The following is a 15,800-nucleotide window of genomic DNA, read 5'->3' as shown; positions in this document are numbered from 1 at the left end:
CTGACATGGTTTTAGTAAACTGTTCATCTCAGCTGCTCATCGTAGCTGTGGCCTGAGTTCTCAGCCAGCCCATCTCCGAGCTCTCCTGGGCCCTGAGGAAGCAAGGCCTCCTCAGTCTGGTCTGTGTGTCCTGAGGGTCTCACCCTCGGGCAGAGACCAGGCAGGCCTCCAGGATGCTCCTCCCACTTGGTGATGGCTCTCAGGAAACTCCTCAGTGTACTTCTCTGCCTTCTGCCAGAACACTTATCTTCAGTGGCTGCCAGCTACCCTGGACTCCTTTCCACTGACCAGCAGCTGGTCATTTTGTCTGTTTCTTTCGGGGTTTCCTGTAGTTTCTCCAATCTATTTCTAATTATTTGGCTTCCCAGCCTATGGTTTCTCTAAGAAGTTTCTTTTTTGCTTTATATCCCTACCCCACAGAAACTTTTGCCTGGCTCTTGGGGGTCAGTCTCCATAGTGTTATGCTTTTTTTTTTTTTTTTCCTTAAGCAGGCTCCATGCCCAACATGGGGCTTGAATTCACAACCTCATGGTCGAGAGTTGCCTGTTCTAACAGAGCCAACCAGCCACCCCGTAGTGTTACGCTCTTTCAGAAGTCTTTAGCACATTGTGGCGCCTCTGAGGTAATCTATGTAAAGCACAATACTTGGTATACAGTAGGTCTTATTAAATATTGACTCCTCTGAACACTCCTTAACAGGGAGAACCTTATAGGTGGGACATATTTTTTTCTTACAAATCTACCGTATTTAACTGGATAGGCAAAAATTAGTCCATCCCAATATTACTCAGTTATGAAGAGAGGAATTGTATAAAGAATAGGTATTAGCAGAGGTAAAACTAAATAGATTAAATAAATAATTGTTTTGGAATAAACTTGTATATAGTCCAGGAAGAAAAAAAGTTTATTAAACATCAAAAAGACCAAGTACTTTAGGAAGCCTAGAGCTTGCCAACCAGCAAAATAAGAACAAATAAGTAGGAAAAGCACCCCAGAAGCATCTTTGTTAAAAGGGAAGTGTCCTGGGGCGCCTGGGTGGCTCAGTGGGTTAAGGCCTCTGCCTTTGGCTCAGGTCATGATCTCAGGGTCTTGGGATTGAGCCCTGCATCGGGCCTCTGCTCAGCGGGGAGCCTGCTTCCTCCCCTCTCTCTGCCTGCTTGTGATCTGTCTGTCAAATAAATAAATAAAACTTTTTTTTAAAAAGGGGGGGGGGAGTATCCTGTAGAGTAATCTCTTATCATTCTTAGATTTGACAGTCATGGTTTCATGTGTTCAAGAGGGACCTTGAGCGCCCACATCAGAGGGCGGCTGGTGTAGGAGGCCAGCCAGCTCCTCAGTGTCCCCCATCCTCCCTGGGCTGGCTGTCCTCTGCTCTCCATTAGGGACACAGAGCTGTCTCTCAGGAACTAAAGCCAACTTTACTTCCTTCTGGAAAATGGCTATCAAGTGAGAAAACTTGACCGAATGTGTAGGTATGGGTCCTTTTGTGGAGTCGAGACAGTGTGAGGAAACTCATGTCTGTGGAGATCTGATGCAGGAGAAAACTAGGGGACTGTGAGACAGTTTGGGATTGTGTGAGGTCAGGATGTACTCCTCGCTAATGTCAAGGGGCCATAGGAATCGGATGTGGCAGGATGAGCACCTTGCAAATGACTTGGAGTTCAGCCCTTCAAGAGACGGGAACAGCGGTGGACAGGTGGGATTTCTCAAGGGTTTAAGCTCTGATGGTAGCCAGCATAAAATATGAAAAGAAAGGAGATGGAATTATAATTTTCATCAGGAGTTACTGAAGGAAGAAATTAGGGTAGTTCATACCTCAATAATTTTGGGAAGATAGCTTTTTTTGTGATAGTTCAAACAGCTGTATGACAGAAGAGTGCTCCCCCTGCAAAGAACTGTGACACACGTCTGCTCAAGCTCACTTCATCTCCATTGTCACAGTTCACAAGCTCACAGTTCCGTATAAAGAGAGAAAGTGAGGAAATTCTCTGAGGGCTGGGAGCAAAGCTGTGTAGTTCCCTGTTTTAACTGTAATGTCTGCCTTGCGCTGGGCCAGTTATGTCCCCTGTCCTCAGCAAATGCTCCCGTGGGTGGATGGATGACATATAGGAAGGGAGAGACAGGCTACATATGGGAGAGAGCTAGAATGGAGTCTTTATCATTGATCCAGACACAACCACCAACATTTCATATATTTTTCAGAAAATTGACAGAGTAGTAGTTTTATATAAAAGATAGTCGAGGGAACAGCCCGTTATAAACACAGTTGCCACATTGGACACAAACAAGTTGCTATGCCTAGATGGTCCCCTCTCCAGGCACCAGCCCAAAGGTTCTGCAGGAGGCCCAGGGAGTGACTGTGGGAAGGCTGGCCAGTCCTTGGTGTCACTGTAGCCCCTCGTACTAGAGACCCCGGTTTCCTGGGTCAGCTCCACACAAGGAGGAAGCCAGACTGGGCCATCTCATTTCCAATCTGAGTAAATGGACAGTCTTTCAATGAAAACAAAAAAATTTTTAACAAATATATATAACCTTTTGGATAAGAAGCAATAAAATTTTTGCAAGGAGACACCATGCCTGAGTCTTCTGGAGAATTCTCTGAAGGGACAGTGGGGTGGGCACACTGCGTCTCATCCAGCAATTCTCTACCCTGGCTGCGCATTAGAATGGCCTGGAGGGTTTTTGAAAAATCAGCGATGTCAGTGCCCACCCAACACTGATAAAGCCAGAACTCTGGAGGGATTCTTAGGTATAGCCAGAGTAGAGAACTCCTAGTTACATTTTCTAGACGCTTTTGATAAAATTTCATCACATCATCTACATATTTTTTTCCCAATGGAATCTCTACTCACAGTGTGGGGCTCCAACTCATGTCCCCGAGATCAGGAGTTGAATATTCCACCGACGGAGCCAGCCAGGCACCTGAGTCCATGTATTTAAAAAACAAACAAACAAACAAACAAACAGTGAATATAGGATGTGTTTGGTCAAGAAGACAGAAACAAAGATTAGAGGTAAAAGAATGCATACCAGAATGTATTGGGGGTTGGTCATAGAAGCATTTATCTAATGATTTTTTTTAAGGTTGTATTTATTTATTTGACAGAGAGAGAGAGGGGGAGAGAGGGAACACAAGCAGGGCAAGAGGGAGAAGCAGGTGCTCCGCAGAACCGGGAGCCTGATATAGGACTCAATCCCAGGACTCTGGGTCATGACCTGAGCAGAGGGCAGATGCTTAACGACTGAGCCACCCAGGCATCCCCATCTAACAATTTTGTGAGGCATCCAGGGCATGAGTCTCAAAACCTCATGAATTTCATGGGCACGTGTGGAGCCCGTCTGCCAGACTGTTTGGGGTGATGGGGCGAGGGCAGGGGGCACGAGACGCAGGAGCTTATGCTGCCCTGAAGGAGAACCCCCGCATGTCATGGGCTACAACACAGGTGGGGAGTATGCTGGTGACATTGAAGAAAACAGCGACATTCACTGGTGTTCCATGTAGCTCAGTGCCACTGACCCAGTGATGGCTAAAGCAGGGACATAAAAAGTGAGGTGGAGAAGCTTCATCATGAAGGGTGTGACCGGACCATGCAAATTAGGGCAAACTCATCTGTGATAGTTGGATAAATGAGCCCTTGGAACATACAGTTCTGGCCACCATGCCTACAGTCAAGTAGAATGGAGAAGGGGACCTCAAATAACCAGAAAGCAGGGAGACTTCCTGGTGGGTACAGAGGAAGGCCGGCTCAGGAGAGCGGGGCAGGTTCCAGACCCATAGCTTCTGGCCCAGCTGCGTGGCCAGCCATGCTGACCTTTGCAAGTCGACACCAAGCAGAACAACTGCATCCCCTCTTACTCTGTTAGTGACCTGTGGGCCACGTGGATCATGGAGCCCATTCCTTCATCCGTTCAACATTTATGGCTCTGTGTTGGCACCAAATATACCAGGATGAACAAGACAGGAGCCCTGCAGAGATGAGGCCTCTGGGGCCACTAAAGGACACAGTGTGCTGAGTGTCCCCCAGCCTCAGGCTAAGGTGCTTCAGGCCCTAAGGAGCAGCCCCTGCTGTGAGGGGCCGGGGGAGGATCTCATGTAGGAGGAGAGGACCGGGCTGAGTCTTGAAGCACACCTGGATGTAAGAGACAGACAATGAGGAGATAAGGTGTGGACAGAGGGTGTTCTTAGGCAGGGAAATGTGCTGACAGAGAGTCTGAGTGTGGGGGGGTCTGGGGCTACAAAGGTCACAGACCAGGAAGGGCTGAAGATGCCAGAGTTGTGGGGAGCCATTGATAAATCTTTTCTTTGCATTTTTTTAAATTAACATATAATGTATTATTTGCCCTCAGGGTACAGGTCTGCGAATCATCAGGTTTACACACTTCACAGGACTCACAATAGCACATACCCTCCTTAGTGTCCATAACCCAACCACCCTATCTGTAACCCCCCCAGCCCACAGCAACTCTCAGTTTGTTTCATGAGATTAAGAGTCTCTTATGGTTTGTCTCTTTCCCAATCCCATCTTATTTCATTTTTTCCCTCCCTACCCCTCACAACCCCCTGCCCTACCTCTCAAATTCCATTTGATCAGAGATATATGATAATTGTCTTTCTTTGACTGACTTACTTCACTTAGTATGATATCCTCTACGTTCCATCCACATCATTGCAAATGGCAAGATTTCGTTTCTATTGATGGCTGTATAGTATTCCATTGTGTGTGTGTATATATATATATACAATACATTGTATACAATACATTACATTTAATAAGTTTACATTACATTTAATAAGAAAAAGAATAAGAACCATATGATACTCTCAATAGATACTGAAAATGCATTTGACAAAGTACAGCATCCTTTCTTGATCAAAACTCTTCACAGTGTAGGGATAGAGGGTACATACCTCAATATCATCAAAGCCGTCCACAAAAAACGTGATATATATATATATATCACATCTTCTTTATCCATTCCTCTGTTGATGGACATCTAGGTCCTTTCTATAGTTTGGCTATTGTGGACATTGCTGCTATAAACATTTGGATGCACGTGCCCCTTCAGATCACTACATTTGTATCTTTAGGGTAAATGCCCAGTAGTGCGATTGCTGGGTTGTAGGGTAGCTCTATTTTCAACTTTTTGAGGAACCTCCATACTGTTTTCCAGAGTGGCTGCACCAGCTTGCATTCCCAGCAACAGTGTAGGGAGGGTTCCCCTTTCTCCACATCCTTGCCAACATCTGTCATTTCCTGACTTGTTGATTTTAACCATTCTGACTGGTGTGAAGTGGTATCTCATTGTGGTTTTGATTTGTATTTCCCTGATGCCGAGTGATGTGGAGTACTTCTTTGTGTGTCTGTGGATGTCTTCTTTGCAGAAATGTCTGTTCATGTCCTCTGCCCATGTCTTGATTGGATTATTTTTTCTTTGGGTGTTGAATTTGATAAGTTCTTTGTAGATTTTGGATACTAGTCCTTTATCTGATATGTCATTTGTGAATATCTTCTCCCATTCTGTCAGTTGTCTTTCGGTTTTGTTGACTGTTTCCTTTGCTGTGCAAAAGCTTTTGATCTTGATCAAATCCCAATAGTTCATTTTTGCCCTTCCCTTGCCTCTGACAATGTTTCTAGGAAGAAGTTGCTGTGGCTGAGGTGGAAGAGGTTACTACCTGTGTTCTCCTCAAGGATTTTGATGGATTTCTGTCTCATATTGAGGTCTTTCATCCATTTGCAGTCTGGTTTTTGTGTGTGTGTGTGTGTGGTGTAAGGAAATGGTTCAGTTTCATTCTTCTGCATGTGGCTGTCCAGTTTTCCCAACACCATTTGTTGAAGAGACTGTCTTTTTTCCATTGGACATTCTTTTCTGCTTTGTTGAAGATTAGTTGACCATAGAGTTGAGGGTCCATTTCTGGGCTCTGTATTCTGTCCCATTGATCTGTGTCTGTTTCTGTGCCAGTACCATACTGTCTTGATGATTACAGCTTTGTAATAGAGCTTGAAGTCCAGAATTGTGATGCTACCAACTTTGGTTTCCTTTTTCAACATTCCTCTGGCTATTTGGGGTCTTTTCTGGTTCTATATAAATTTTAAGATTATTTGTTCCATTTGATGGTATTTTAATAGGGATTGCATTAAATGTGTAGATTGCTTTAGGTAGCATAGACATTTTTACAATATTTATTCTTCCAATCCGTGAGCATGGAACATTTTTCCATTTCTTTGTGTGTTCCTCAATTTCTTTCATGAGTACTTTATAGTTTTCTGAGTATAGATTCTTTCCCTCATTGGTTAGGTTTATTTTTAGCTATCTTATGGTTTGGGGTGCAATTGTAAATGGTATTGACTCCTTAATTTCTTTTTCTTCTGTCTTGCTGTTGGTGTATAGAAAGGCAACTGGGTTCTGTGCACTGATTGTATATCCTGACACTTTATTGAATTTCTGTATGAGTTCTAGTAGTTTTGAAGTGGAGTCTTTTGGGTTTTCCACATAAAGTATCATATCATCTGCGAAGAGTGATAGTTTACTTCTTCTTTGCTGATTTGGATGCCTTTTGTTTCTTTTGTCTGATTGCTGAAGCTAGGACTCCTAGTACTATGTTGAATAGCAGTGGTGTTAGTGGACATCCCTGCTGTGTTCCTGACCTTAGGGGAAAAGCTCTGGTTTTCCCCATTAAGAATAATATTCACTGTGGGTTTTTTGTGGACGGCTTTGATGATATTGAGGTATGTACCCTCTATCCCTACACTGTGAAGAGTTTTGATCAAGAAAGGATGCTATACTTTGTCAAATGCATTTTCAGTATCTATTGAGAGTATCATATGGTTCTTATTCTTTTTCTTATTAAATGTAATGTAAACTTATTAAATGTAATGTATTGTATCACATTGATTGATTTGCAGCTGTTGAACCACCCTTGCAGCCCAGAAATAAATCCCACTTGTAATGAATAATCCTTTTAATGTACTGTTGGATCCTATTGGCTAGTATTTTGGAGAGAATTTTTGTATCCATGTTCATCAAGGATATTGGTTTGTAATTCTCCCTTTTGATAGGGTCTTTAGTTTTGGGATCAAGGTAATGCTGGTCTCATAAAATGAGTTTGGAAGTTTTCCTTCCATTTCTATTTTTTGGAAACAGTTTCAGGAGAATAGGAATTAATTCTTCTTTAAATGTTTGGTAGAATTCCCCTGGGAAGCCCTCTGGCCCTGGGCTCTTGTTTGTTGGGAGATTTTTGATGACTGCTTTATTCTCCTTACTGGTTATGGGTCTGTTCAAGTTTTCTATTTCTTCCTGATTCAGTGTTAGTAGTTGATTTGTCTCCAGGAATGCATCCACTTCTTCCAGATTGTCAAATTTGCTGGTATATAGTTGCTCATAATATGTTCTTATAATTGTTTGTATTTCTTTGGTGTTGGTTATGATCTCTCCTCTTTCATTTATGATTTTATTTATTTGGGTCCTTTCTCTTTTCTTTTTGTTAAGTCTGGCCAGGGGTTTATCAGTCTTATTAATTCTTTCAAAGAATCAGCTCCTAGATTCATTCATTTGTTCTACTGTTCTTTTGGTTTCTATTTCATTGATTTCTGCTCTTTATTATTTCTCTTCTCCTGCTGGGTTTAGGCTTTCTTTGCTGTTCTTTTTCCAGCTCCTTTAGGTGTAGGGTTAGGTTGTGTACTTGAGACCTTTCTTGTTTCTTGAGAAAGGCTTGTATTGCTATATACTTTCCTCTCAGGACTGCCTTTGCTGCGTCCCAAGGATTTTGAACAGTTGTGTTTTCATTTTCATTTGTTTCCATGAATTTTTAAAATTCTTCTTTAATTTCCTGGTTGACCCACTCATTCTTTAGTAGGATGTTCTTTAACCTCTATGTATTCAAGTTCTTTCCAACTTTCCTCTTATAATTGAGTTCTAGTTTCAAAGCATTGTGGTCTGAAAATATGCAGGGAATGATCCCAATCTTTTGGTACTGGTTGAGATCTAATTTGTGACCCAAGATGTCATCTATTCTGGAGAATGTTCCAGTGCACTAGAGAATATGTATTCTGTTGTTTGGGATGGAATATTCTAAATATATCTGTGATGTCTAAATATATCTGTGATGTCCATCTGGTCCAGTGTGTCATTTAAAGCCTTTATTTCCTTGTTGATCTTTGCTTAGTGATCTGTCCATTTCAGTGAGGGGGGTCTCCTACTATTTTTGCATTATTGTCAATGCATTTCTTTGATTTTGTTATTAATTGGCTTATATAATTGGTTGCTCCTACATTAGGGGCTGAGATATTAGTTGGACAGACAGAGATGTCCTTCCTCATCACTTATTATAGTCTTTGGTTTAAAATCTAATTTATCTGTTATAGGGATTGCCACTCCAGCTTTCTTTTGATGTCCATTAGCATGGTAAATTGTTTTTTACCCCCTCACTTTAAATCTAGAGGTGTCTTTGGGTCTAAAATGAGTTTCTTGTAGACAGCATATCAATGGGTCTTGTTTTTTTTTTTTTTTTTATCCATTCTGATAGCCTGTGTCTTTTGATTGGAGATTTAGCCCATTTACAATCACAGTAACTATTGAAAGATATGAATTTAGTGTCATTGTATTGCCTGTAAGGTGACTGTTACTGTATATTGTCTCCGTTCCTTTCTGGTCAGTTACTTTTAGGCGCTCTCTTTGCTTAGAGGACCCCTTTTAATATTTCCTGAAGGGCTGGCTTGGTGTTTACAAATTCTTTTAATTTTTCTTTGTCCTGGAAGCTTTTTATTTCTCCTTCTATTTTCGGTGACAACCTAGCTGGGTATATTATTCTTGGCTCCATACTTTTCTCATTTAGTGCTCTGAATATATCATATCAGTTCTTTCTGGCCTGCCAGGTCTCTGGATAGGTCTGCTGCTGATCTAATATTTTCTACCATTGTATGTTATAGACCTCTTGTCCCAAGCTGCTTTCAGGATTTTCTCTTTGTCACTGAGACTTGTAAGTTTTACTATTAGATGACAGGGTGTGGACCTATTTTTATTGATTTTGAGTGGGGGTTCTCTGTGTCTCCTGGTTTTTGATGCTTGTTCCTTCTGTTAAATTAGGGAAATTCTCTGCTATACTTTGCTCCAATATACCTTCTACCCCCCTCTCTCTCTCTTCTTCTGGGATCGCAATTGTTCTAATATTGTTTTGTCTTATGGTATCACTTATCGCTTGAATTCTCCCCTCATGGTCCAGTTGTTTAACTCTCTTTTGCTCAGATTCTTTATTCTCTATAATTGGTCTTCTATATCACTAATTCTCTCTTCTGCGTCATTTAGCCTAGCAGTAAGAGCCTCCACTTTTTATTGTCCCTCATTAATAGCTTTTAAAAATGTCAACCTGGTTAGATTTTAGTTCTTTTATTTCTCCAGAAAGGGATTTTCTAATATCTTCTATGCTTTTTTCAAGTCCAGCTAGCACCTTGATAATCAACATTCTGAACTCTAGTTCTGACATATTACTAATGTCTGTATTGATTATGCCCCTAGCCATTGGTACTGCCTCTTTTCTTTTCTTTCTTTCTTTCTTTTTTTTTTTTTTTTTTTTTTTGTGGTGAGTTTTTCCACCTTGTCATTTTACCCAGATAAGAATAGATGAATGAGAGAACAAAATACTAAAAGGGTAGTAAATACCCCATAAAAATATACACTAACCAAATCAGAAGAGACCCAAAATTGGGGCAAGCAGAAGGGGGGGGGGAGGAAAAAAATATATATATATATTAGACTGGTGAATAGAACAGAGGCACACACTTGATTTTGGGTATATTTTGGTCTGTTAGAAAAAACTGCCTCCCAAAATGTTAAAGAAAGAAAAACATATATATACAAAAATAAGGGTAAACATGGTGAAGGAACAGAATATGACTGTTAAGATGAAAATTTTAAAAGACTCTAAAACAGGAATTGATAATATAGGAAGTTGGTTGAAAAAAGGGGAAAAAGGAGGAAAGAATGTGATCAGGCTGGAGATCACCCAGCCTGTGACCGAGCATTTCTGTCTCTCACACATGGCCCCGTTTGGAGTCTCCAAACTCAGCAGATTCCTGCCATGCATTCCTGTGCCACTCTTCCTGGAGGAGGAATGGGGTGGGGGGTCTCTCCAGATCTGCCACTTGTGGGGTCCCTGCTTGAAGAGCAGTGGTCCAACTGTGCATCATCATGGTTTTAGGTAACCCCGAGCCGAGAATCCCCTCTTTGGCTCTGTATCTGTAGCTGGATTCCCTGCTCTGATACCTAGGAGTTCTGCCACACTTAGACACCCCTGGTCTTTTTGTGTTCCTGCAGGTCCTGAGACCACACTGTCCCTGTGGAGGCTCCACCACACCCCTTATCATTCCCCGCCCCCCCCCCCCCCTGCTTAACCTCTGGAGTGACATCCCTCAGTGGAGCAGACTTCTAAAGTTTGTATTTTGTGCTCCATTGCTCTCTCACTTGCTGGGAGCCGGCCCCTTCCCCACCGTGGTCAATCTTCCTGTGGCTTCGGATTCACTTCTCTGCACGTCCTACCTTCTGGAAAGTGGTCAATTTTCTGTTCCTAGAATTACTGCTCTTCTTCTCTTTTATCTACTGTTGAGTTTGTAGGTGTTCAGAATGGTTTGATAACTGTCAACTCCCAGGACCTGATGATATCTCAGTCTCCTACTCCTCTACCATCTTGCTCCTTTCATTTTGGCAGTGGCATGATGATCAGGTTTGAGTTTGGAGAGCTCAATCTGGCCAAGGCTTTGGGATAATTCAGAATGGGTAGAGCTTGGAGGTGGGAGGCCAATTCCTATTGCAGTTGGCTAATGGTCCTCAAAGTGTGCTCCCCAGACCCTCCATGCAGCATCAACTGGGAGCTTGTTGGAAATCTAAATACTTGGGCCCTTCCCTAGATCTGCTTAATCAGAAACTCTGAGGCGGGGACCAGAAATCTGTACTTTAACAAGCCCTCTAGATGAGTCTGGTGTGTACTCAAATTGAGACCCTCTGTGTCGTCCACACAAGAGGTGACAGTGAGCTGAACTGGTACAGCGGTGGTATGAATGAAGTGGGCTGGGGCTGGGGCTGTTGGAAACCTACCTGGGAGGTTGACTTTAGAGGACTAGTGATCAGTGGGGTGCAGATGGGTGGGGGCTGGGGGAATGGAAAGGGACAGAGGATTCTGGCATTAGGTAATGAACCTGCTTCCTCACACAGGTATCCCTGGTGGGCTTCCTGTTTCTTTTGGGCTTATACATCTCATCCCTGGCCTCCTGTATGGGAGGCCTCTACGGAGCTCCCCGGATCCTGCAGTGCATTGCCCAAGAGAAAGTGATTCCTGTGCTCGCCTGTCTGGGGCAAGGGGTGAGTGATCCTTTTTTCAAGAAATGTACAAACATATATTTGTACTTTTGATTGTCATTTGCTGTATATGATACTACATTTGCTGTATATTATACCTGATTATTGGCCAATACATTGCTTCAGTCTCTCCAATTAGAGCCAGTGGTCAAGTTCTCCAGAGTGGAAAAAATGAGAATGCAAAGGTCATTCTCTCACCCCTGTTCTCTGGCCACCTGAGGCTGGAGCCAGGTGGACAAAGCACGTCAATGTCACAGTCACAGGGACCCCTTAGCCCTGGATTGGATAACTGTCATCCTGATATCTGGGACCCTGAGCAGCAGGGAAAGGGAGTGTCACATGCTTTAATAAAAACAAATTCAGGATCCTTTAAGTTCAGAATAGGAGAAAAAAATCTCTTGGTAAGGAGGGGAGTTGGACCTTGCAGCTCTAACTCTGCCCTTGAGATTTGCCTTCCCTTTGGGGTTGCTGTATGATGATTTCCCACACTTTGGGCCTCTGGGCCCCCATCGGTCCTCATGACCTGAACTCCCAAGTGTAGCTTGATTGAGTCACGGGGTGATTGAATAAGACATTCCTAAAACCTAACATGAAAAAAGAGAAATAGAGAACCCCACTTCCCAATAATGCAGTTTATGTGAGAAATAGTCATCTCTATCTTGTCGGAGCACCACAGAGGCCCTCCCCACCCCCCTTCCACCCCAGATCCCTCTCTGTTAGGGCCACCAGTCCTCCCTTACCACCCTCCCCTTACTTGTCAGTCAGCCTTGGCTGGGTTGGAGCTCTGGCTGTCATGTCTTTACCTTCTGTGTATATGCCTTTCCTTAAATTTCATGTATTTTTATTTTATTTTTATTTTTATTAGGTAGTATATATACAGGGCTTAGAATGTGTATATACTATATAGTATAAAATATATACTATATAGATATAAATATATACTATATATTTATATAGTTTACATATAAATTCATATAAATTACATATAGTTTACATGTAAACTATATAAATATATACTATATAGATATAAAAGGTATACATTGAGAATTTTTGCTCCTCTCATAAGTCTTTTATTATCTCTCTCTTCACCTGTACCCATATACTATCAGCAGCTGTTTTTATTAGTTTTTTTATGAATAATTCTATTTTTTACACAAAGATAGTATTCTAACACATTGTTCTATACCTTGCTTTTCTTCATTTAATAGAGCATAGAAATCATCTTTCCATATGAATGTTGAGAGAACTTTTTCATTCTTTTTTCATTGTGTGTGATTCACTGTCGTTTATTTAACCTGTTCCTATAGATCAACCCTTGTGTGGCTTCCACTAAACAGTATTGCAAGGAATAATTTTGTATGTGTAATTATTTAATGTGCAGATAAATCTGCAGGATAAAGTTTCATAAGTGGATTTGCTGTGGCAAAGGCTAAATGCATTTTTAATTTTAATAGATATTGCCAAAACACCTCTCATAAGATTTGTGTCATTTTGTGCTTCTACCAGCAATGTATAATTAATTCTTCCTGTGTCCTGACAGCCAGCATCACTCTTAGACACAGGTTCAAACACCCTGCTTTCTAGGACTCTGTTCTCGTCCTTGGGATAAGAAGTTCATGAGAACAAGGGGATAGGTCCACCCGGATCCCATGCCCCACTTCTGGACGGTCTAGGTGTGCTGACCTGGATCATTTACACTTTTGCTCAGAATTCTCTGCCCAGATGTCCCGCAACCCACGTGCAGAGTCTGTAAGGGCCTCTTCCCTGGGCCTGTCCTTTCTAGGACCAGGGAATAGGCCACAGTCCCCATGTGGGTGTGAGGCCCCCATGGTATGGTCTGAGAAGGATGGGAGGAGTGGCCCTCTTCCAGTGAGGAATTCTGAGGAACGTTAAGGATTCTAACCTTGGACCTGGCCTTCTCTGTTGTCCTGAAGCTCTGTTTGCCAAGGAAGGAGGATAGAATACCTTTGCTTTAACAGTTTGTTAGCTTGGTTTGTAATTGTGAATATTCAGACATAGGGTGTGTCGACCACCATTTGCCCTGGGTCCCACATTACTAGCAATCAGGGTTCATTGTCAGATGTGAATTTTTGCCAGTTGTGTAGTGGGAGATGGCATCTCAGGATCCTTGTGGTTTGCATTACTCTTATAGGAACAAGTTTGGACATTGTTTTTTTCTTAGAGTCATTTATATTTGTATATTTTTTAAGTTTTTTAATTAAAAAATTTTTTTCTGGGGTGCCTGGTTGGCTCAGTGGGTTAAGCCTCTGCCTTCAGCTCAGGTCATGATCTCTGGGTCCTGGGATCGAGCCCTGCATCGGGCTCTCTGCTCAGCTGGGAGCCTGCTTCCTCCTCTCTCTCTCTGCCTGCCTCTCTTCCTACTTGTGATCTCTCTGTCAAATAAATAAAAAATCTTTAAAAAAAAATTTTTTTTTCTGTGATCATTGGTTTTTTTCTTCTCAAATGCTAGGAGCTCTTCTTTTGTTACGGAGGGCAACTTTTGTGATATGTGTTACAAATGTTTTCTCTAGTTTGTCACTTGCCTTTTAACTTTGAAATTTTATTTCTCTGCAAAGCTCCTTTACACATGATTAGATTTTATTAGCACATTTTCTTTTTTAATGGGAGAGACAATAAACTTTCAAATTTTTTTTGAGAGAGGGGCACTTGTATGGCTCAGTAAGGTAAACGTTTGAGTCTTTTTTTTTTTTTTTAAGATTTTTAAAATTTATTATTTATTTGACAGAGAGAGACACAACACAGGCAGGGGGCAGGGGGAGAGGGAGAAGCAGGCTCCCGCCAAGCAGGGAGCCCGATGTGGGGCTCGATCCCAGGACCCTGGGATCATGACCTGAGCCGAAGTCAGACAGTTAATGACTGAGCCACCCAGATGCCCCAGCATTTGACTCTTGATCTCACCTTAGGCCTTGAGCTCAGGATCCTGAGTTCAAAGCCCAATTTAGGCTTCACAGTGGGCATGGAAACTACAAGATTTTATTTACTTATTTGGGAGTGAGAGAGAGAGAAGGAGTGAGAGAGAACAGGAGCAGGGACAAGGCAGAGGGAGAAGCAAGCAAAGCAGGGAGCCCTATGAGGACTCAATCCCAAGACCCTGAGATCATGACCTGAGCCAAAGGCAGACGCTTAACCAACTGAGCCACCCAGGCATCTCCCATAGCACCCCCAATTTTGGGGGGGCATTCAGCATACAGAAAAGAGCATAGGGGCAATGTGAACACTTCAGGGAATAACTGAAGTGAAACTCCCAGCCCCTGGATGTCACTTCCACATGCCCTCTCTGGTCTGAGCCGCGTCCCTACTCCTGTGGTAGCTGTTGCCACTGACCTGACTTCTGTGATCATAACTGCCTTGCTTTCTTTATGGCTTTCCTCAGGAGTGGGCAAAATTTTTCTGGAAAGGTCCAAACAGTAAGTATTTTAGACTTTGCAGGCCCTGTGGTCTCTGTCACAATCCTTCCGCTCTGCAGCTATTTCTCAGAAGTCATCACAGACACAGACACACCTGTTGGGGTAGGTGGAGCTGTGTTCCAGTCGAACTCTTCTATGGATACCAAAATTTGAATTTCATGTAATTTGCGTGTGTCTTAAAATATTCCTCTTCTTTTGATTTTTTTTTCCCCCAACTGTTTGAAAATGTAAAGCCATTCCTAGCCCGTGGGCATGGGTAGACAGATGGTGGCCAGATGGCCCCAGAGCCATAGTTTGCTGACCCCTGGTTGGACTCCTCCATATGCATCGTGAAACAGAATTGTTTAATTTTGCCTGTTTTTAAACTTTATATAAATGCAGCACGCCTCTTTCACTCAACGTTATGAGATCCATCCACATTTTCACTTGTAGCAACAGCTTGTCTATTATCATCCCTATATAGCTTTTCCTCATTTGCTAGAATTTATTTATCCCTTCTGCTCTTGTTGGACATTCCAATTTGGGGCTGCTACAGACAAGACAGTACAGCAAACATTCTTGTACTAGTGGACAGGTTCGCAGGTAGAGGTCTTCCAGACCATATACCCATTACTGGAATTGCTAAGCCATAAGGTCCATATATTTCCACTTATTAGATAATACCAAACTCTTTTTCCAAAGTACTTGTACTAATTCACAGCACTATCAGCAGTGGATAAGCATGCCTAGCCCTCTGTGTTTGTGCCAGCGCTCGATATTATCATACTTTTTAATTCTTGCTGATCTGGTGGGTGTTTAATGGAATCTCCCTGTGGTTTTAATTTGCATTTCCTTGATTACTTAAGGAGCTTGGGTACCTCTCATATGTTTCATAGACATTCTTCTGCTTGCTTTTTTTAGTGGGTTCTCTCTCTTCTTCTAATTATTTTGTAAAGATTCTTCAATATTCTGGGTTACCCTTTGTCAGTTAGTTATATGTGTTGCAAATATCTTTTCCCCTTTTGTGGCTTATTCTTACATTCT

General features: G+C 42.3%; 1 protein-coding gene across 5 annotated transcripts in view; it reads left to right on the top strand.

Moving 5' to 3' along the window:
- SLC12A8 (solute carrier family 12 member 8) overlaps positions 1 to 15,800 on the top strand; it is a 142,358-nt gene that overhangs the window by 94,776 nt on the left and 31,782 nt on the right. For all 5 annotated transcript variants that reach the window (XR_009350922.1, XM_059162936.1, XM_059162938.1 and 2 more), the window contains one exon: positions 11,206 to 11,352. Coding sequence is in view for 4 of the 5 variants with exons in the window: in XM_059162936.1 (XP_059018919.1) it covers positions 11,206 to 11,352 (147 nt within the window). In the remaining variant the exon portion in view is untranslated. The remainder of the gene's footprint in view (positions 1 to 11,205; positions 11,353 to 15,800) is intronic.

The sequence above is a fragment of the Mustela lutreola genome, chromosome 2 (assembly GCF_030435805.1).
Source record: "Mustela lutreola isolate mMusLut2 chromosome 2, mMusLut2.pri, whole genome shotgun sequence".
In the NCBI taxonomy this organism is placed as follows: Eukaryota; Metazoa; Chordata; class Mammalia; order Carnivora; family Mustelidae; genus Mustela; species Mustela lutreola.
The sequence above is the reverse complement of the archived record's forward strand: the minus strand, read 5'-3'. Positions and strand labels throughout refer to the sequence as shown.